Source organism: Gekko japonicus, unplaced genomic scaffold (assembly GCF_001447785.1).
Source record: "Gekko japonicus isolate JY-2015 unplaced genomic scaffold, Gekko_japonicus_V1.1 scaffold520, whole genome shotgun sequence".
In the NCBI taxonomy this organism is placed as follows: domain Eukaryota; kingdom Metazoa; phylum Chordata; class Lepidosauria; order Squamata; family Gekkonidae; genus Gekko; species Gekko japonicus.
The window spans coordinates 741,301-762,350 of NW_015169188.1; the positions used below are offsets into that span (position 1 = coordinate 741,301).

General features: G+C 44.6%; 2 protein-coding genes across 5 annotated transcripts; both read left to right on the forward strand.

Moving 5' to 3' along the window:
• Positions 1–745: 745 nt before the first annotated feature.
• On the forward strand, positions 746–13,740 carry HAUS3 (HAUS augmin like complex subunit 3). Of its 4 annotated transcripts, none has more exons than XM_015416196.1 (6): positions 746–770; positions 2,308–2,385; positions 3,928–4,949; positions 5,961–6,400; positions 12,110–12,335; positions 13,473–13,740. In XM_015416196.1, exons 3-6 carry the CDS (start codon positions 4,038–4,040, stop codon positions 13,704–13,706), a joined length of 1,812 nt encoding a protein of 603 aa, XP_015271682.1. In that variant the 5' UTR covers positions 746–770; positions 2,308–2,385; positions 3,928–4,037; the 3' UTR covers positions 13,707–13,740. The 4 variants fall into 4 exon arrangements, with proteins under 4 accessions (XP_015271682.1, XP_015271680.1, XP_015271683.1 ...); XM_015416194.1 differs by lacking the exon at positions 746–770 and adding an exon at positions 975–1,052; XM_015416197.1 differs by lacking the exon at positions 746–770 and adding an exon at positions 975–1,052 and having other exon boundaries at positions 13,630–13,733.
• Positions 13,741–16,623: 2,883 nt separating this feature from the next.
• Positions 16,624–20,979, forward strand: TMEM70 (transmembrane protein 70). Its single transcript, XM_015416201.1, has 3 exons — positions 16,624–16,930; positions 18,249–18,360; positions 20,477–20,979. The coding sequence occupies exons 1-3, from the start codon at positions 16,718–16,720 to the stop codon at positions 20,908–20,910; spliced, it is 759 nt and encodes a 252-aa protein (XP_015271687.1). The 5' UTR covers positions 16,624–16,717; the 3' UTR covers positions 20,911–20,979.
• The last annotated feature ends 71 nt before the right edge of the window (positions 20,980–21,050 follow it).

Sequence of the window (21,050 nt, forward strand, 5' to 3'; positions counted from 1 at the left end):
TTGTTTTCTCCAGACCTTTTTATATTTTATTATCGTTTTGAAGGATAGTTCTGGATATCTCGAAAACCTGTGCAGTATGTTGAGTTATTTTGGGTGGTCTTAACAAAAGGTTTCCTGCCAACCGAGCATAAATAGGTACCACTTCAGTGGGAAGGTAACAGCGTTCCGTGCGCCTTGGTGTTTAGTCATGCCGGCCACATGACCACGGAAACGTCTTCGGACAGCGCTGGCTCTTCAGCTTTGAAACGGAGATGAGCACCGCAACCCTAGAGTCGGATTCGACTGGCTTTCGAGCAAGGGTACCTTTACCTTTAACAAAAGGTTAAAATAAAAACTGCTTTTGCTGACTGGCCTCTCCTTAGCAGAGGCACAAGATTCACTTTTCTTCTATGAACGAGATTTAGCGACGTTACTGGCATGGATCACAGTTTCCGGGAACAGCCCTACGTAATCTTATCAATTCCTTAAAGCCAACCTAAGGGAGGGCAGTTTCAGTATCTCTTACTGCACACGCTCAGTCTAACTGAGCGCAGTTCCGCATGACGGTACTACAAAACAAGAGACAAAAACTAATAAAAGGATTTTGATGCAATTATATTATTGGAAAGGGGTGTGTGTGCTAATTTTTAATCTCCGTAGGATTGGTAATGTATGCATCGTGCCTTCCGTGTTGGTTGTCATCTTCTTGACCTGAAATAAAAAAACCGGTCGTTGATTTCCGGGAGTGCGAGTTCTACCGGGAAATGTAGTCCTCACACTGTCGTTCTAAGGTAATAGACGTCTCGTGCTTAGCGGATTCATTGTGAAGAGCTATAATTCGAGGCACAAACAGATTTTTTTAATTTAGTGTCAAATATCTAGTTATATTTCGTAGTTTTATTTTTGTACATCTTCATGTCGGGCAGCTCCGTGTCAGCCATCGCGAGACTTTGAGAAGCGCAACCGGGGGGGGGGGGGCTCGCCTTCGCGCCAAACATCCTCTGCGACCAACTGCTGCCATTCGGGGCACGGCCGAGCGCCTGGGGGTGGCGGCGGCTCCTCGTGTCGTTCAGGTCAGTTCGTGCAGTTTTGGGTCGTTTCACTCGGAGGTAAATTTAACGGCACTTACTGCCGAGTTAGCGTCTGCCGAGGAGGCAGTTTTTACATCGGATTACTTAAATTTGACCTTTATGTTGTTTAAATTCTTAAATGCCCCCTTTAATTTTCTTACCGTCGCTTAAATGTTATAGCGAATTCCTAAGCGAGCAAATGGGGGGAAAACGCCCCTGCCTTATCGCTGATTCCCCTAGACTGGATGTTAAGCAAAATGGGTGTAAGATACAAACGGTACGAGAAAAAGATGTTGCTGGTTCATGAATAAGACTCAGAATGTAGTTTCCAATTACACGGCGTGCAGAAGATATTATTTAAGCTTAAGGGGGGGGTATATAAATATTCAGGGTACCTGAATTTCCTTTCTCCTTTTATATAGTGTTGTAGGCCATTGTTTTCAAAACTGTTTTGAATTAAGTGACCGAAATATGAAATATATTACATAAAATAGACGTTAGGTATCACCAAGGTGTACTCGTACAGTTAAGTAATAACTGCTCTTCTTCCTTTGAAAATGTGACTGCAAAGTAGGGTTATGGCAGGAGGGCTCCTACTGTTGGGCCCTCCCTCCCACTCTTCTCTGGATCAGCAAGGTCTGGGGGTGGAAATGATGACCTCACACCCGGCCCAAAAAAAGCACATCAGGTGACACTCTGTACTTGCCACGGAGTTTTTGAAACCCAAGGTGGTTATATCACTTCTGGGGTTTTGGCTGGGTGTGATGTCACACATTGTGCCCTGTCATTTCTACCCCTTGCTCCACCTCTAAAGCTCCCAGGGATGTGGGCCACCATCCTGGCATTACTAGCACTGAGATATGAAGGAAGGGGATATGAAGAAAGTTGTGGCTCAGTGTTAGAGCAACTATTTTGCATGCAGGAGGACTGAAGTTCAACCCCAGTATCAGGTGATGTGAAAGATCTCTGCCTGTTACCCCCGGAGAGCCACTGCCAGAGTAAATAGTACTTTAATTGATATACCAGTGCTCTGATGCAGTATAGGGGAACTTTGTGTTCTTACAAAATGAGGGAAAAGATCAAGCTACTCTGGAGGATTAGATAGAGCACAAAAGGAAATGAGATCCAGTCAAAAGCGTAAAAGATCTAGCTAAGGCAGGTAATCTAGCCAGCTCTCTGTTAATAGATTAAAACAGGATGAATAGGGAACAAATAAATAACTTAATTCAATTTCATTTATATTTCACTCTTCTTTCAGGGAGCTCAGGTTCTCCTCTTTTCCATGTTGCCCTGAAAACAGGTTATATTGAGAGAGAAAGCATGTGATTTCCCCAAGGTGAGTGTCATGGCTAAGTAAGGGCTTGAAATGTATTAACGATGTAGCCTTAGAATCTGTTAAAGAACTAGTAAAGCATCGCAGTAAGGAAAAACCTTAGAAAATAAGTCTCATATTAAAATCCTCATATGTTAGGTGCTTCTTTTCTAAAATAAGAGTTACTGAGGCTTACAATCTGTGTCTTGGCTGAGTTGTGGAATCTTTTCAGCACAATTACCCTTGGCTAAATGAAGCAGAAAGTGAGACTGCTTTATCCTCATCACTGGGTAACTAACCTAATTCAGCAAACAATGAGGCTTCCATCCAGGCCTCGTTTTGGCCCGGAGCTTATCGGAGTGACACTCCTGGAGACAGGAGGCAAGGGGGCGGGGACATGTAGCAAGCCCTGCCCCCTGCTCCCAGCAGCCCTCCATTCAGTTGGCTGGGAGGAGAAAGAAGAAATAAACTAAGTTGTGGATTCCCCCCACCCCCGCCGCCTTTCCAGACCTTGGAAAGTTCTTCCCAACCCGTCTTGCCAGGCCCATGCTAAAGTGCGGAGCCCGGCAAAGCCCTTCTCGATCTGCATGTCCCCCCCATAGGTAGCAATGCAAAGAGTCCAGTGGCTCCTTTAAGACCAAGGCTTATTCAGGTTGCGGAGCTCGGCAAAGCCCTTCTCGATCTGCATGCCCCCCCCATAGGTAGCAGTGCAAAGAGTCCAGTGGCTCCTTTAAGACCAAGGCTTATTCAGGTAGAAGGTCTCTGTGAGGGCAGATCTGCATGTCCGCCCCCCGCCCCCAGGTAGCATTGCACAGAGTCCAGTGGCACCTTTATGACCAAGGCTTATTCAGGTACAAGTTCTCCCACCTTCTGACACACTTCCTGTGATGTGAGGGGTGTGTGGCATATGCTAATGAGTTATGCTAATGAGTTATTCTATTGAGCTCCTGCACCTCTTTTTCTACAAAATGACCCCTGCTTCCATCCATATAGAGTGGCTTTCTAGGAAATGAAAATAAATCAGTACCGGACTGCAGGGAGTCCACCTTCCCACCTTTCTAAATCTTATTATGAAGTGATGGATTGTGGATATTTGTGGTGAAGAAATATTTTCATTGACCTACCTATACTTTTGAAGTTTAAACCTGTTGCACAGCATAGTTAGATTTGGCTTCAGAGACAGGTGGACCTGTAAAGAGGTTTCCAGGGCAGGAAAGAAGAAAGTCTGTATCTATAGCCAAATGAGGGCAGACAGTTGTGGTGCCCTTGCCTCAAATGAGCATAGCTCTTTGCTAGTAACCTGAAGTTTCCTCTCCCCCCACCCCTTCCCCTTGATTCAAGATCTCTGGGGTTATATCCCCAGTACTCAAGAAGCAATTTGAGTACCAGGAAATATACCGGGAGGTGCCATGTTGAGGATCAGGGACATTTTAATTAAATAATTCACTGTAATACTGTGTTGTTTTGCTATTTGTTAGATAATTACAGGTTTTTATTACTAGTGTTGACATTCTAAATTGTCTAGGAATTTACAGTACTATATTTGTATTTTGCTTTTCATTGCAGAGACTTAAAGTTGATCACTAAGAGAAAGTACTACCTTTGTTTGCTGTGAATACTTCAGAGGCCTGCTAGCAAATCCATTAGTATCCAAGGTTGTAGGCTGCCCTTGAACCATGAATTGTGGAACTCAGTTTGTTGAAACTCTGAAGAGGATAGGTTATTCAGAGGCAGCTTCTCTTAATGGAGAAGACTTTGATTGGTTGTTTGAGACATTGGAAGATAAATCATTTTTTGAGTGGTTTTGTACAAATCTGAATGAGCATCATGCCTTATCTGAAGAAGAACTGCAGTCATTTAACACGCTCCTTAACTCTGCAAAGCCTGTGCTAGAAGAAGAGGCTCTGGATGAAGTTCTTAAGACCTGTAGGCCCCTTGATCTGAACACCAGTAATTTTGAAGAAGAAAATCTTAAAGCGTTAGAAGATGAACTTCAGGCACTCCAAAAGATTAAAAATCTAAAGATCCGTCGCCGTAACACGCTTCAAGCAATTACTTCAACCAATAGCCTTCTGTCACTGAAGCTTAAAGAGACAGAAGAGGAAACCGCTAAAAGCCTGAAAGATGGACAGATAGTGTTCACTGCCATGAATACAAAGATAAATAATGAGCTGAAGTCTCTTATTGAACGAGTTCAGAAGCTGATTTCTTTCTTCGCTGTTCAATCCAGGCAGAAAGGGCTGGACCCTCAGCCTGTGCTGTTAGCCCAGCTTCCCTTGGATGAATACTTGTGCCAGGAAGAACAAAGCACTGCAGCACTTACTCTATATACAAAAAAACAATTTTTCCAAGGAATATCTGAGTTGGTTGAAAGTTCAAATGAAGAGAAGTTTCAGCTTGTTGATATAAGAAGTTCGTTCACAGACACTGAGAGCAATGACATTTGTGAGGAGCAGCTTGAGCTTACCAGGCTGCAGATGGCTTATGTTTGTGCTCAGCATCAACTAATTCAGCAGAAAGCTAGGGATCTAAGCATGAGATCAGCTCTTCAGTGGGCAGAGGATCATATTTGCTCTTTAAATAAGGTGGTAAGTCCTGTTGCTTGTTAAAATTCACAGCTTGTTTTAGGGCCACTATATGGACCCAAAGAACAGAATGTAGTGTAGTTAATAATTTCAGTTGTTTCTTGTGCTTAATAAACTGTCTCTTTTTATGAGTTTTGTGTGTTACGTGCCATCAAGTTGCTTCCGACTTATGGTGGGCCTGTGAATTAATGACCTCTCAAACATCCTTTGTTAACAGCCTTGCAGACTGAAGGCTGTGGCTTCCTTTGTTGAATCAATCCATCTCATGTCGTATTTTCATACTGCCTTCAACTTTTCCTTGCTTTATTATCTTTTCCAGGGAGATTTGTCTTCTTATGATGTGACTAAAGTACAATAGCCTCAATTTACAGTGCAATCTTAGGAACACTTTCCTGGGAGTAAGCCCCATTGAGTAGATACGAGTAGCGTTCTGAGTAGACCTGCTTAGGATTGCTCTGTTTTGTCATCTTAGCTCGATTTGACCTAAAACTGACTTATTGGTCTTTTGGGCAGTCCATAGTATCTGTAAAACTCTACTCCCAGCATCACATTTCAAATGAATCAATTCTTTCCCTGTCCCTTTTCTTAACTGTCCAGCTTTCACGTCCACACATAGTTATGGGTATCACCACAGTATATCTTGATCTTGGTCTCCTCAACACTTCCTTACACTTAAGGATCTTTTCTAGTTCCTTCATGGCAGCTCTTCCAAACCTCAATCTCCTTTATGAGCTAAACATTCATTTTTATGGTAGCTTCTCTAGGAATATATTTATTTATATTAGTTATAATGGGTTTTGGCTATAAGAATACATGTTCATTATCAACCCTTCATTAGAATTCTTTGTATATCTCTTCATAGGAACGGATCCTAGAATAATGCTTAAATCTTGAATAAAACCTGAATGCTATCTCCCTGTAAAAAGAAGTTCATAGTGATAAGCTGGGTTTGATAGATGTATGAGTACAGACTAAAGTGTATGGTTTACAGGATCTGGTGTGTTTTTTCCCCAGACTCCCAGAAAAGAAAATTTTGAGGCTAGAATTTCTAGCTTGAACAGTGAAATCTCAAAAACAAAAAAGCAGTTGGCGCAGATAAACAGTGAAACTCTACCTTCACTAGTAAAGGAAGATGCAGAGTTATTGAATATGCCTGTGGTGAAAGGCGATTTTGATCTACAGATTGCTCGGCAGGACTACTACACATCAAGACAAGACCAGATTTGTAATCAGTTGCTCAAACAGAAGGCATCATTTGAAGTTCTTCAGTTGGCTTATGAAATTGAGTTGAGAAAACTTAGGGATAACAGCCATCTGCTGGACAAAATGATTCAAGATTTGAAGCAAAGCAGTAACATTTTGGAGCAGACGCTAGAAACAATGTCTGAGCCATCTATATCCCAGTACAGAATACCAAGAAGCACTATTGATTCAAGAGATAATGCTACACATAGGTAAGCAACTGCTGTTGTGCTGTGAAATTCTGTGTTAAAATGTGGACTGTAAAGCATATTGTGTAAAACTGACATTTAATTTTTTTTTACATAATTTATACCCTACCTTTCTACCCTGGTCAGGACCACCAAGGCCATTAACAGATTGACAACTTAATAAAAACATCTTAAAAACCATTAAAACCAAACAAAAATACATCATTAAAAATCAAATCCAAAGCTAAAATATGCATATAAAAACAACAATTAAAACATAAGACAAGAAGGAGGGATCACAGAGGGCACTGCAGACAAAAGTCTTCACCTTTTGGTGAGAGGTGGCATCAGAAGGAGACAGACAAGTCTCCGTGAGGAGAGTTCTGTAGTCTTGCTGTCATGACCATGAAGACCCACTCCTGCGTTGCCATCTGCCTAATCTCAGAAGGGAGGGGGCACCCAAAGCTGGGCCTCCAAAGATGAGTAGGTTTTGTTCTACCGTAAATCATGCAGTGGTGAAGTAGGTTCTTAAGAGAGTAGGTGGCCCTTCAGGTACAGTGGTCCTAAACCATAGAGGGCTCTAAAGGTCAACACCACCACCTTAAATTGTACCCAGAAACTGACTGGGAAACAGTGTAGACAGGCGAAGACTGAAGTGATATGGTCCCTGTGACTCACTAGTCAATAACCTGGCTGCAGTATTCTACACCAATTGAAGTTTGGGAACAGTTTTCAAGGGCAGCCCTGTTTAAAGTGCATTGCATAATCTAATCTAGATGTAAGCAGGATATGTGCTACAGTGGTCAGAGGGTTTTTTTCTGCCTAGGAAGGGCTGCACTGGAGAACCAGTTGAAGCTGGTAGAAGACATTCCTGGCCACAGCTGCTTATCCAGCAGTAGGCCTGACTCCAGAACACTGCCAAGTTACAGACCTGTTCCTTCAAGGGGACTGCAACCTCATCCAAATTGGGTGACACTTTAAGTACCAGGTCAGACCTTCTGCTTACTAGTAGCACTTCATTTTACTGGGATTAAAATTCAGTTTATTAGCCCACATCCACTCCAAAACTGCCTCTGATTACTGGTTCAGGGTTTCTACAGCCTTCCTGGGATCAGCTGGAAGTGTGATATAGAGCTGAGTTAATATTGGTGACAATCCAGGTCAAATCTTCAGATTACCTCCCCCAGTGGTTTCTTTAAACCATTACATAGAAGAAAATTCAATTAAAATCAATGTTTTTTTCTTCTCGAGGGAAGGAGGATACTCTGATACACTCAAGTTCCTCTTCCCACAATCCCTGGGGGGCATGAAATTGATTGCATTTTCCATCTCCGGAGGGGGGGGGGGAGCCCACCCTCAGTTTTTTTCCTCCCTCCGCCTGAGAGAGCAGTGGATTTAGAGAGCTCCTTAGATTTTCCATCTGATGAGCTCCTTTGGTTGCACTTTGTTTTTCTCTTTCCCCATGTGTGCCTTTCCCTTTGTTTAAACAAACTTTGTTCCTCTGGCCTTGTCTTCCTGAGGCTGTTTGCCTTTTGCCTCCTGCTTCAGTCATGGTGATGCTTGCAGCTGAGGTCTCCAGCCATGGGACCTCCTCCAAGGGAGAGCTGGGGGAGGTGATGCCCAGGTAGTGGAGTAGGAAATCCCTGCAAACCCACTTGCCCAGTCGTCCTGCCGCGAGCCATAGGCTGCAAATCGCGGCAGTTGTGGACCAAATCCAAGCCTAACTTCAGAGCCACAAGTCAATACTACAGTTCAGGCCAAGCACCAGCCTCCAGTAAGGAAGAAAAACAGCAGCAACAACAAAATTGACACCAGGCTAGCTCTGGTGGGGAGATGGCTTCAAAAATCCCATCAAGCCTGGAATTAATCAGCCACCAACAAATGGGTAAAATAAATCATAACCTATGGCTATTCAATGGAATTTGTCACCCCACCTTACGACAGATTCCTGAGCTCACCAGTCCGTCACTGCCCCATCAAGAGACCGTGCACACAGGATGCCTTCAGACATCTGCTGGAGATCACCACCATCGAACCTGTGCCATAGGCTCTTAGGCATTTATTCTATTTTTTTCATAGTTGCCAAAAAGAACAGGGACTGGAGGGCTGTCCTTGACCTCAAATTCCTGAATAGGTTCGTGAGGTACAGGAAATTTAAAATGGAGACCTTGAAGACCACTGTGGAAGCCCTGCAGCCGGAGGACTTCATGGACTCCATCAGTTTGACTGAAGCATATCTTTACATGCCCATAACACCTTGGGACAGACAGTATCTGAGATTCACCTTAGGTCAAAAACACTTCCAGTTTAGGGCCGTGCCATTTGGGTTGGCATCAGCACTCTGGATATTCACAAAACTGATCCATCTCACTTGTTTCAAGCCTGTGTCTCAAAGGAATCCATATCCATTCCTACCTCAACAACCTTCTTTAAGATGACCTTCACAAGAGCAGGCACTCAGGGACATTAAGGACACTATCCAGTCACAGCTTCCTAATAAACCTCCAGAAGAGCCAACTAACACCTGCCCAAGTCATCACGCATTTGGGCTCAGTGATAGATTCAATTTTTTTTTAAAGTGTTTCTTCCACTAGATAGAGCAGAGAAGACCGTTCAGACCCTGAAACAGGGTCAGTGAAATCAATGGACTTGATGACCCTAGCACGTCTGCTAGGTTACATGACTGATTGCAGCTATCGAGACATTCTTTTGGACCCGGGCACACTCTCATACTATTGCCATATCAAAGGTTCATAGCCCTCCAAAAGCACATCAGAGTCAGCATCAGTCAGCATCTCAGGAAGGACCTCCTTTGGTGAACAACCAAGAAACACTCACTTGTGGGCAAACCCTTCCAAGTGACTGCAGACCTACAGATCACAACAGATGCCAGCTTCATGTGTTTGGGAGCCCATTGTGCACTGGGCCATGTGCAGGGGACCTGGTCCCATGAAGAAGCTTCCCTCAGCATCAATCTTTTGGAACTGGGTGCAGGTTGTCTGGCACTTCTCTACTTCCAAGACCATCTGTCTCAATTGAACATATGTATATGGACAGATAACACCGTGGCCAAGGCTCATGTGAACTACCAGGAGGCACCAAAGCCAAGAAGCTACAGCAAAAGTCAACTATCCTCATGTCCTGGGCAGAACAACATCTGGCTTCTCTCAGAGCAGAACACATCAGCGGCATAGAGAATATTCAAGCAGATTGGTTCAGCCTCACCAAGCTGGACCAGGGGAGCGGTCCCTCAGCCAGGAAACATTCCAGTCCCTAGTTCTGCATTTTGGCCTATCATTAGTAGATCTGTTTGCCTCCCCAACCAATGCCAAGACACCCAGATTCTTCTCAAGACACTAGTGTCAACAAGCAGAACAAGTGGATGCTCTGATGTCCCCTTGGCCATTGGGCTCTGATGTCCCCTTGGCCCTCCCCTCATACCTTTGATTCCAAAGGTTCTGAACAAAATGAAACAGGAGAAGGCAGAGTTGATTTTTCTGGCCCAGGAGACCTTGGTTTTCCAGCCTGTTGAAATCATCAGTTCAACCTCCATAAGAACTTCCACTGTTGCCCAGTATACAAAACCATGGTCCCATCTGTCATCCAAACCCAGCTTGGCTTCATCTGACAGGATGGAGATTGAGCAACAAACGCTGATCGCACAGGGTTTCTCTGATCAGGTCACTCAGACCATGATGGCTGCTCAGAGAAGCGCCACTTCTAGAATTTACAACAGTTCTTGGAAGGCTTTTGTCAGATGGTGCAAGAGGAAACGCTGCAACCAGACACCCTGGATCTTCCTCAGGTATTGTCCTTCCTATAGGATGGAGTCTCTCGGGGTCTAAGAGCAAGCACTCTCCATTACCAGGTAGCTGCTTTGAGCACTGTAGTTTTGTCAGTTAGCGGTGCACCACTTTCCCAGGACCCAACAGTGAAGAAATTTCTGAAGGGAGTTACTTTGTCTCAGCCCCCTACAATGCACAGGTTTGCCTCTTGGTGACCATGTCATTCTTCAGGCTCGAAGCAGTCCTCCATTTGAGCCTCTGAGGGAGGTTTCCCTGAAGTTCTTTACCCTGAAGGTACTTTTCCTGGTAGCTGTTAAATCAGCAAGATGGGTCTCAGAGATAGGTGCTCTTTCCATCAGAAAGGGCTTATGCATCTTCCATAAGGATATGGTGGTTCTGTGCACAGATCCCACCTTCATTCCCAAGATCAACACACCTTTTCACAGCTCACAGGATATATATTTACTGTCCTTCTGTCTGAAGCCATCTCATCCTAGGGAAAAGAATTGGCACTCGTTTGACCTTTGCAGAGCACTTCACAATTATACCAGAAGGATCAAGCCATTCAGGAAGTCAGATTCCCTTTTTGTGGCTTTTCATCCAGCAGTCAAGGGGAAATGGGTTTTTAAGGCTACATTAAGCGGGTGGCTAAAGAACTGCATCTCCTTGGCATATGAATCTCGGGGGGATTCCCCAGAGGGGATTACAGCTCATTCAACAAGAAGTGCTTCTGCGTCAGCAGTGTTCAACACAAATGCATCTGTTGCTGATATCTGCAAGGCTGTTAACTGGGCCTCGGTGTCAACATTTATCAGGCACTACGAGATGGATTCTTATTGCTGTGGCTGCTGCAGCATTTGGGCAGTGAGTCCTACAGCAAGTGGTCTAATCCTACTGTTATCTCTATGCTTGGCAGTCACTTTTTCCCACTCTGGATCATGTGATCTTTGTAACATCCCAAGCGTATCAGAGTGTCCTCCACTCAAGAGAGAACAGAACATTGGTCTTACCGTGAAGGTTCCTTCTTCTCAAGAGCGAGGAGGACAGTCTTGACCCACCCTAGTTGGAGAGTCTCTGTTCAGCCTATTACACTTCCTAAAGGGACTGACTGCCAATCTCCGTTCACTGTTCTTTCAGTGTTCTGACAGTTTATCTATACCTGTATGGTTTGTTTCATAAGGTTCTGTAAGCCTTGTTGTCTATCTGTTTGGCACACATTGTGGACTGTTATCAGCTGCAGAAGTCTCCAGACTGAGGGTGGGGTCCTCCTCCCCCCCGGAGATGGAAAATGCAATCAATTTCCTGCTTCCAGGGATTGTGGAAAGAGGAACCCAAGTGTATCAGAGTGTCCTTCTCGCCCTCAAGAAGAAGGAACCTTCACAGTAAGTCCAGTGTCCCATTCTGTAGATTGATTGGACCCTGTGATATGTTGATACAAGTACTGGAGTTTTTTACTACCTTCCTCCTCCACTAACAGCCCCTTCGGACCCCAGGAAAGTGGCTTCCTAGAGTTGCAGTAGCCATGTGGGTCACAAGGCTGCGCTGTGGACAGAACACAGCAAGCACAGCTACACTGATGGAATCAGGACAATTTCACATACACACCCCATGGCACCCTCTTGGTGTGGATGGCAAAAGTGTATATCAACCCTGACAATTGGCTTCAGATGGGATATCAGGGAAAGATACCTGACAGTGCCTTCTGTTGAGGGATTGTTGTGTCCAACCCAATCATTCCTCGTTTGTGTGTTATCACTCTGATCAACAATGTAGGCCAGAATACTTGGATTTAAAATGAGTGAGTCCAGTCATCAAGAAAACCTGTTGCATGTGTACTGCTTTGCCAAAACTCTGTTTCTGTTGTGTTACAGATCTTGAATAGGCTTTTATCAGCTTGTTTTGTATCTCAGCAAGTCTTGTTTTTAACTTGCACTTTTATATTTTGAAGGTTGTATCAGCTTCTGGAAGGAAAGAATGCAAAACAGTTGTTCAGAACCAATGAAGGCCTTCAGAAGATGGCTGAAAAATTGCATCTAGACACAAAGTCAATTCTTGATCAATCAACAGTGCTGAATCAAGAGCAAACTCTTCTTCTGTCAAAGATGGATGCTGATTTAGTTACCCTTCATGAGTGTATGTACTTCAGAGGAGATGGGGTCTGTCTTAGTAACCAGGTAAACAAACAAGATGAGAATCGGGAAACCTGTCAAAACATTTATCTTAAATATGCAGATAGTCAGTTTCCTGGAAGTTAGCAGCAAGCTATCAAGATTCTATGGCAGGCCTCCAAAAATTAGGTAGCTTGTGGCAATGACCCTGATGAATGGCATCCTGGACTCGGTTAGCCCTTTCTCCTTGCCCTTCTACTCTTCTGGCACCTGAGGCTTTTAGTGCTCATGCTCTGGCTTCCAACTCTCCCCCCCCCCCCCCCCCCCTTCTCCAGTGATTTGTCTTTCCTGTTATGTCCCAAACCATGCAGCCACACCAAGTGCTGGTCTACCATGCCTCTATCTCATACACATTTTTGGCATTCATCATGTGAAGTGTATGTGCCTACTGATCCGTATACCTGGGATTTGGAGGCAGGTAGAAGCAGCTCAGTGTCTCTGACTGCTTCTGCCTCTCCAAAGCTCACCTTGCCTTCCCATTCCCCCTCAGAATGTTCAGGAAGAAAAGACTTGGTGGTGATCTTCCTAAATGATTCCTTGCCTATAGACTCCCTGATCATTGAACATAAAAGCAGGCTTCCAGAGAATCCCAAAGCCTAATATTTAAAGAAGCAAATTGAGAAGAGGCTGGAAACATAAATAATGATTTAAATGATTTTATTAAAATTGATTTAAAATTCAAGTGTGCAATTTACTGATATATAGTATTACTAGAAATAAGGCCCGTTGTGGAAATAAATACAACGGGAGCTAGAAAGAGGCTCTGGGAGAGTGCTCTGGCTTTGGGCAAACAGTGTCAGTCTGCTTTTAAAACATGAACCTGGGACCTGCACACCACCAGAATACAGCAGGTTCCATATGCAACTGACATTCCAACTGCCTTGCGGGGGGGGGGGGGAGTTTGAGGTGTGGAATGGAGTGAAGTCCAATCAGCTTCCATATGCAAAAGACCAGGTTGTCGCAGCAGTTGTGGTGTGGGCGGGACCCGGGCTTTGCCTTCTGATTGGTGGCGATATATGCTGAGGAGCAGTGTCATCAGCCATACACTAAGGGAGTGCATTTTAGAATTAGACCTTTGGCACCCACTATTCAATTATATATAAGGAGAGATATAAACATTTTTTGTTTCTGTCATTTATTTAGGAATTGACCGAGCAGTTTCATCACCTGGAATTTCAGCTAAATAAACTAAATCAGCTTATAATGGATTTTCTTGCCGATATAAAGGCTAAGAAGAAGGTTTTGGAGAATAATAAGTTACAGCAGATTGAAAGAAAATTATATGTTTACTTTTTTAAAGATAAAGAACGTTTGAAGAATGTTGTGGAGAAGATGGAACAACAGGCGACGGCTCAAGCCATTTGTTTTGAAGATTAAATTTTTGATTTCTTAAAACTGAATTTTAATTGACATGTTAAATGTTAAAGCTTTTATGCTGAATTTTGAAATGTTGGATTTAACAAATGCAAGAAAAAATGACTGTTCTGTAGCATCAACAGAATCACAAAAAACCCTAAGTACTATTAACTGTTTACTGGAGAATTGTTCTAGATTTGAGGTGCAGCTGTTTGCTCTGTGGTGAAAGAAAAGCCTCATTTACAAAGCTCAGTTGTACAAGAAATCTTGTTAAGTGTATATGGTCTTCCCTATTCCAGCCAAAAGAGTGCCTTCTCACCAAGTACTGAGTACTTTGTGTGACTGTACACTCTTGGCTAGAATAGGGAAGACTTACTGTGATGGTTTTCTATTAGATAAAGTGTTTTTATGATGTCTTTCCCGATTTTATTCTACCTATTGCTACCTAACATCCATTCTGCCCATATATGACACCTCATACTCCAGTACTTGGTGGTACCTATGGCTCTCCCCCTCCCCAGAATTCACAAATGGTATTTTGACTATAAAGTGGTCCACATATTAATAATTGGAAACAATTAAAATGTTCTATTTTAGCATTCTGAAAAAGATTTTAATTTAGCTTCATGTGCTTTTGACTTAGCTTTCAACAATAAGTGCCTGCAAGTTTAAGGATTGTGGCTTTGAATTTTAATGCTTGATGAACATACTTTATTCTCTGCACTAACAATCCTTTATAAAACTCAGGGGGGCTTACTTCCAAGTAATTTGGCTGTAAAAGCTGATACTATTAAAATGTGAGTTTGAGAGGTACAGTTAAATGACTGTGTGGACTCTGTAAGCACTGTAATACATTTTTGATAGTTCTCAGTGCCAAGTGTTTGTTTCTTTTCTTGGGAATAGAAAAATCTATAGATTTTTATCGTATTCATATCCTACCATGCCAAGTTGCTCAGGAGTATCCTACTTCTATCACTACTTCTATACACTGACTTGTACCTTTATGTGTCCTCTGCTTGATTTATTTTGGACCTTGGAAGCCAAGCAGGGTCAGCCCTGGTTAGTATCTGGATGGGAGACCACCAAGGAAGTCCAGGGTTGCTATGCAGAGGCAAGCAATGGCAAACCACCTCTGATAATCTCTTGCCTTGAAAATCCTACGGGGACATCATAAATCAGGTTGGACTTAATGGCACTTTCCACCACCCAATCTTGTTTTGATTTCCATAAACCTGTGGAGGAAGAACTAATCTTTAGGAACAAAATCCCCACATCCTGTGCAGCTTTCACATGTACATATGGAACAACCCTAGGATGCTTCCCCCCCCCCCAAAAAAAGCCCCATTCCTTTAACAGAGCTTGATGGGTGTTATGTCCGCTGACCACCACCAGGTGACAGTGAATTCTCCTGAGCTTGAATCTACAAACAATAGGGACTAGGCTCCTAGTCTCTCCCATTCGGAACCAATAGGACCTTGGCGGGAGATTTGAACCCACCAACGGGACCTAAGGGTGTGTCCCCAGGTGTGTATATAGTTGGCCATATGGCCAGTAGTCCGTGTTCTTATTGTGCCCAGTAAAATACCATGTTTCACATCATGCTGTCTCATGATCTCTAATGCGTCGAACCCACTACACAAAAATCGTGACGAGGATGGGATCCTGCTGAGCATTCCAGCTGGGCTGACGGACAATCGCGACACTGGGGCTGTCATTCCACTCCGTGGGCCTGTCATCTCAGTCCCAGAACACTCCTGGCATACCCTGGGGCTGTCATTCCACTCCATGGCCCTGTCATTCCAGTTCCTGAACACTCCTGGCACACCCTGGGGCTGTCATTCCAGTTCCTGAATACACCTGCTGCACCCTGGGGCTGTCATTCTACTCTTGGCCCTGTCATTCCAGTTCCTGATCCTGAACACTCCTGGCACACCCTGGGGCTGCCATTCCACTCCGTGGCCCTGTCATTCCAGTTCCTGAATACTCCTGCTGCACCCTGGGGCTATCATTCCACTCTGGGTCCCTGTCATTCCAGTTCCTGAACACTCCTGGCACACCCTGGGGCTGTCATTCCACTCTTGGCCCTGTCATTCCCGTTCCTGAACAGTCGTGGCACACCCTGGGGCTGTCATTCCACTCCGTAGCCTGTCATCCCAGTCCCAGAACACTCCTGCTCCACCCTGTGGCCGTCATTCCACTCTGTGTCCCTGTCATCCCAGTCTCAGAATACTCCTGCTCCACCATGGGTCTGTCATTCCACTCCGTGGCCCTGTCATTCCAGTCCCTGAACACTCCTGCTCCAACCTGGGGCTGTCATTCCACTCCGTGGCAGTCCCTGAACACTCCTGTTCCACCTTGGGGTCCCGTGGCCTCTCATCCCAGTGCCTGAACACTCCTGCTCCATCCTGTGGCTGTCATTGCACTCCATGGTCTCTCATTCCCTCCCCAGAGTAGTGGGAGACCATAATGGAAAATCCATTCCGCATTTTTATTGCAACTCTACTTGTACCCTAATGTTTTCCAATGGAGCCCATGCAAGTCAATTGGCATCTCCCATTATTTCCAATGGGTCTTCCAGCGTCTCCTATTGTTTCCAATGGGCAATCCTGTCCTTCCTTTTAGTAGATCCCGTCACTTGGGACCATACATGACAGGGGTAGTGTGTGGATTAAGTAGTGAAAGGAATCGCCGACCTGCGCTTCTTTCGGGATAATAAGAGCGCATCTCATCGTTGACTCCCCAGAAGCACGCCCGATAGAAAGGCATTCTTGAGAGCTGCCACCCAAGCCCCTTCGCTTCCGCAGTCAAATACGAAACGACAGCCCGCTGCGGCAAAGCCGGGAAACGCCTCCTGCCAACCCCCCCCCCCCCCCCCACCCCCATAGGGGGTGGTCCTCCTGCTCACCCCGCTCCTTTACGCTAGAGCTGCTCCGGAAAGGGAAGGACCCAGCGGGCGGGAATTCGGCCTGTCTTTCCCGGTGGTTTAAGCGACGCCCCAAGCCGCAGGAGAGTGACGGGCTGGAGCGCCGGGAATGTTGTTTTTGGCCGCAATAGGGTGCCGTGCGCCGGGCCTGGGGCCATGGTTGCGCGGTGCCCGGCGGTGCCGAGCTCTCCTGCTTGTGGAGAAATGTTCGGCCGCCGGGGAGCCGAGAGACGCCCCCGCGGCCTCTTGCAGCAGGGCGGGGCCGCGAACTGTCTGGCGCGGAGCAGCTCGATCCTTCTCCGGCATGGCGGGAAACAAGCAGGTGCTGCCCCTTGAGCGCTTCCTTCTCCGCTCGGGAGGACCTTGACAGATCCCTCTGAATTCCTTAAAACCTTAGCGGTGCGCCGCGGTTTCAGCTTGCCCGAAGGCTACGCCCTCTGCACCAGAGACCCACGCTGTAATGCTCAGAGTGGTGGGTGGCAGGGAAGCCGTGTACTGTTTGTGGGTAATGTTCACGTAAGCTGAGGGCACTCTTTTTAATGTTAGGTTACCCAGCCTGGGGCTCTGTGCTCTACAGAAATCAGTTCGTTCGGAGCCTCAGTCCTAGATCAAAAGCAAGAGTTGGAAGCACAGGGGGAAATGCCCCAAGCTCGCTCGAGTTCCCCTAACGTTCAGGATTGAATCTCTAACAGGTCTTGCATTTTGTGTTTTAACAAGCACTTTGTTTAGGGATAAAGAATGCGAAAACGGGGCTGCTATAAGCAGAGGAAGTCTGACAGTAGAAAGAGAAGACTGTAACTGAATGCCTTGGGTCTTTTGTTTGGTAATTTCTCCCAACGGTGTGAAATTTGATAAGAAATTCTGCTTTAACCTGTGCTGTGTCCTTCAGCACCAACAATCATGTGCTGATGTCTTTAAACAAGTTGGGGTTGAGTCTTCAGTAGCTCATTGCCAGTTATAGTCTGGTGAGCTAGGGAAGCTTGAAAAGAAAACTGTAACTTCTGTTTATATTGGCTCTTAAATGGTGGAAAGAAAGGCTCCTACCTCAGGTTCCTGATTTGGGGGGGGGGGCTGGTTATAATTTTTCAGTGAAGAAAGGCACTTCACCCATGTTCAGAGGTGCCTTGTTCACTATTTGTTTCAGGTTCCTGGCCTAAGTTTAAACAAACTCAAGATCAAACTGACAACACCTTGATAGTTTTTCCCGTTTGAAGCTATACCCAAACTCAGTTTTTGTTGTGTAGTGTTCTTTAGCCCTGATCTTTATAGCCCAGGCTAGCCCAGTCTCGTCAGATCTTGTGACAGCTAAGTAGGGTTGGCCCTGGTCAGTATTTGAGTGGGAAACCACCAAGGAATACCAGGGTTGCTGCACAGAGGAAGGCAATGACAAACCATCTCTGAACGTCTCTTTTTGAAAGTCATGGGGGTAAAGACAGCAAAAAAAAAAAAAGGTGTTCTTTAGCATTTTAGGGATTAATACCATTAACAACACATACAAAAGACTATTTGAAAAGTATGTTGATTAGAGGCATAGCTTTCTTCTGGGATTCACTGTGGGCTTAGGTAGGTGGTTGTTATAGTCTGAACATTGTTGGAAGAGATGCTGACACCCATCACTGTGTGCTACCCTCCTTCTCAAGGTTCTGTTTCCTCTTGTGGAGCCTCTGTGCTGTTTCAGCACATCACCCTTCCATGACAAGTCTGAATATGGAAGATTGGTTTACTGTGGAAATTTGGCCAAGATGGTATTAGGTGGGTATTTTAGTATTTGGCTTCTTATTATCTCTTGTTTCTAAATCTTGTTTAAGTTGAAAGTAGTTTTTCAGTGCAAACGTTCTGTTCCTTTGGAAGTATATGCTAAGGGCAGAAAACGGAATTCTTCATTTGGATGATTTACAGTACCATCCTGCCCTACCCTGTATAGTCCACTTCCACGGGATATTATGGCTAGCAGAAGCAGTCATAAGCGTTTTGCACTGCTGGTCTCGGTCCAATTAAAGAGCATTATGGCTGGAGGGAGGGGGTAATGCTAATGGGTAGTTCTGAACAAGTTGCCTAGAATGGTGGGTGTCCCAATGTGCAAGGCTGGTTTAATCAGAAGCAAAAGTATGAATGAGTCTCCAGGTATGTTTGTACGGCTCAGAATGTTACATCAATATCCAAGTGCCCAATGCCAGGGCAGGCTGCTTCACATATTGTTCTTCACATATCATGCTTGCTTGGATGTATGTCTGCTGCTGGGAGATATAGCCAGATGTAGCCATACAGTGTGTGTTCATATCCCACTTCTTTTTTTGCTTCCAAGATAGCCCCAGGCATTGTCCGCACACTTTTCCGCTTGCAGTTCTATATACACTTACTCAGTTGAATGTTCTACTGAAAGCTTCACAGCCTACTTCTCAATAAATATGCACAGAAGTCTTATCTCTTTAGGCTTAAGAAAAGTTGCCTTTTAAAAGTATATGTAATGGTTCTTAGAGTGGGTTTTTTCCCCTTGCTTTTGAAAAATATGAGTAGAAGTTCTTAGGGTGTTGAATTCAGGGTTGATTCACACATTACAAAGACGTGTTCTATGTCTCCAAGGAGAGAAGAAATCAGGGCCACACCAGCAGTAGCAGCAGGACAGAAAAACAAGGTGTAGAAAAACTTTCCTGGGATCAAGAAATAATAAAATGTTTTTCTACACCTTGTTTTTCGTTTATGCTGCTGTGTCTCCAAGGCACATTGGGGCCTGATTTGTTTTGGGACTGCTATGCGGGGGTGAGGGGTTCTTAGCCCACCCCTCACCCCTAGTGCTGTTTTCTCAAGGAAACACTATTTGCCCTGCTGAGGAAATCTACATATTCTGATTGCTACACACAGACTTCCACCATAGAGTGAACAGTGGCTCCACAGGTGTTTGTGATTGGGAAAAGGGAATTCCAGAATACGGCTTTGTAATGTGAACACTTAGTGCCCAGCACCAAAATCTGTTCTTGTGTGAGGAAATCTCAGAATATTCACCACCTACTTTTAATTCTGAACACATTTGGGACTTCTTCTTCTGTAGCTTCATTGCATGGTGCTGCTGTAATGCGTAAAGGGCCTGTACCACATGGGAAAGAACAATTGTGTGGGTCCTCAACATCTGATTGTTTCCTGCAAACCTCACCAGGCCTTTAAATCCACAACAGTGCAGGGGGATGAAGCCACAGATGAACCACCTGCCACGTTGCTGCAGATTGTACGGAGAGCTGTAACTGGGAGAATCAGATGTATAATTCATGTGGGCAGGGGGTGGGGCTTTGGTGCATGCTTGGCTCTGGCAGTCCATACTGGAGACAGGAATCATTGTAGCTGACTTCCTGAGGTAAGAGGATGGGTTATCCGGGATGGAAGGTTACAGGTCAAACTGCGTGTGGCAAGCTGTCTTCTGCAAGCACCATAAAGGGCTGTTGGTTGGATTCAGCAGTGCTTGGATGGGAAAGGAAAAATGGACTTAGTGCCGTTCCACATACAAGCATTGGTGCAACACCTGCAGCAGCCAAACAACAATGTGCATTTGAAGCAATGAAATGTACAATGGATGGTTTCATTTAATTTGGGTTTGGAATTGTATCTGAAGAAATACTGTGTGCTATGTTTTGCACATGCAAAAGAGATAGGGTGAGATACAAATGCTTTCACTCTGTGTAAACAGATAGTAAGGAGTAATGTTAGCACTTATTTGTGCAAGGATTTTTACACATGCAACATCTTCTGTGGAACTACCCCTGTTTGCTGTTTGAGTTATGGTTAATGGCTGCATATCAATAATATATGTTGGCAACTGCAGGAGCTACTGTAAACTCAGGGGTTTTTTTACCTTTTCTTTCTCTTTCTCCTGCAGGTGTGAAATTTTTCTCCTATTCTACCAGCATGCTTAGCCTTAGCATGATGACTTTCATCATCTTCAAAGCAGGTGTGGATTTTAACAGCCTGCCGTTGCAAATTGCCTTTTATAGTATTATAGGATTCTTTACATTTGTAACACCAATTACCCTGCATTTAATTACAAAGGGCTACGTGATTCGGTTGTACCATAAAGCTGAAACGGACACCTACACAGCCATTACATACAATGCCATTTTGGCAGAAAAGAAAACAGTATTCCATCAGAAGGATGTGAAAATCCCAGACATCAGCAAGATGTTCACAACATTTTATGCCAGAACAAAATCAATGCTTGTGAACCCAGGGCTCTTCCAGTATCCTCAGGACTATAATCATCTTATGGGGTATGACAAGCCTTTCACGTTTGACTTGGAAGAATCAAAAGAATGAGTGGAAGGCAAACAGAACCGTAAAATATGAGATGTTTGAGTTTTTGGAAGTTTGTATATATGCAGATAATTCAGTGTTCTGTTACAGATTGAGAAATCCTGAAAACATTTTTCTCCATTAAAAAGAGTTCACTCATAATG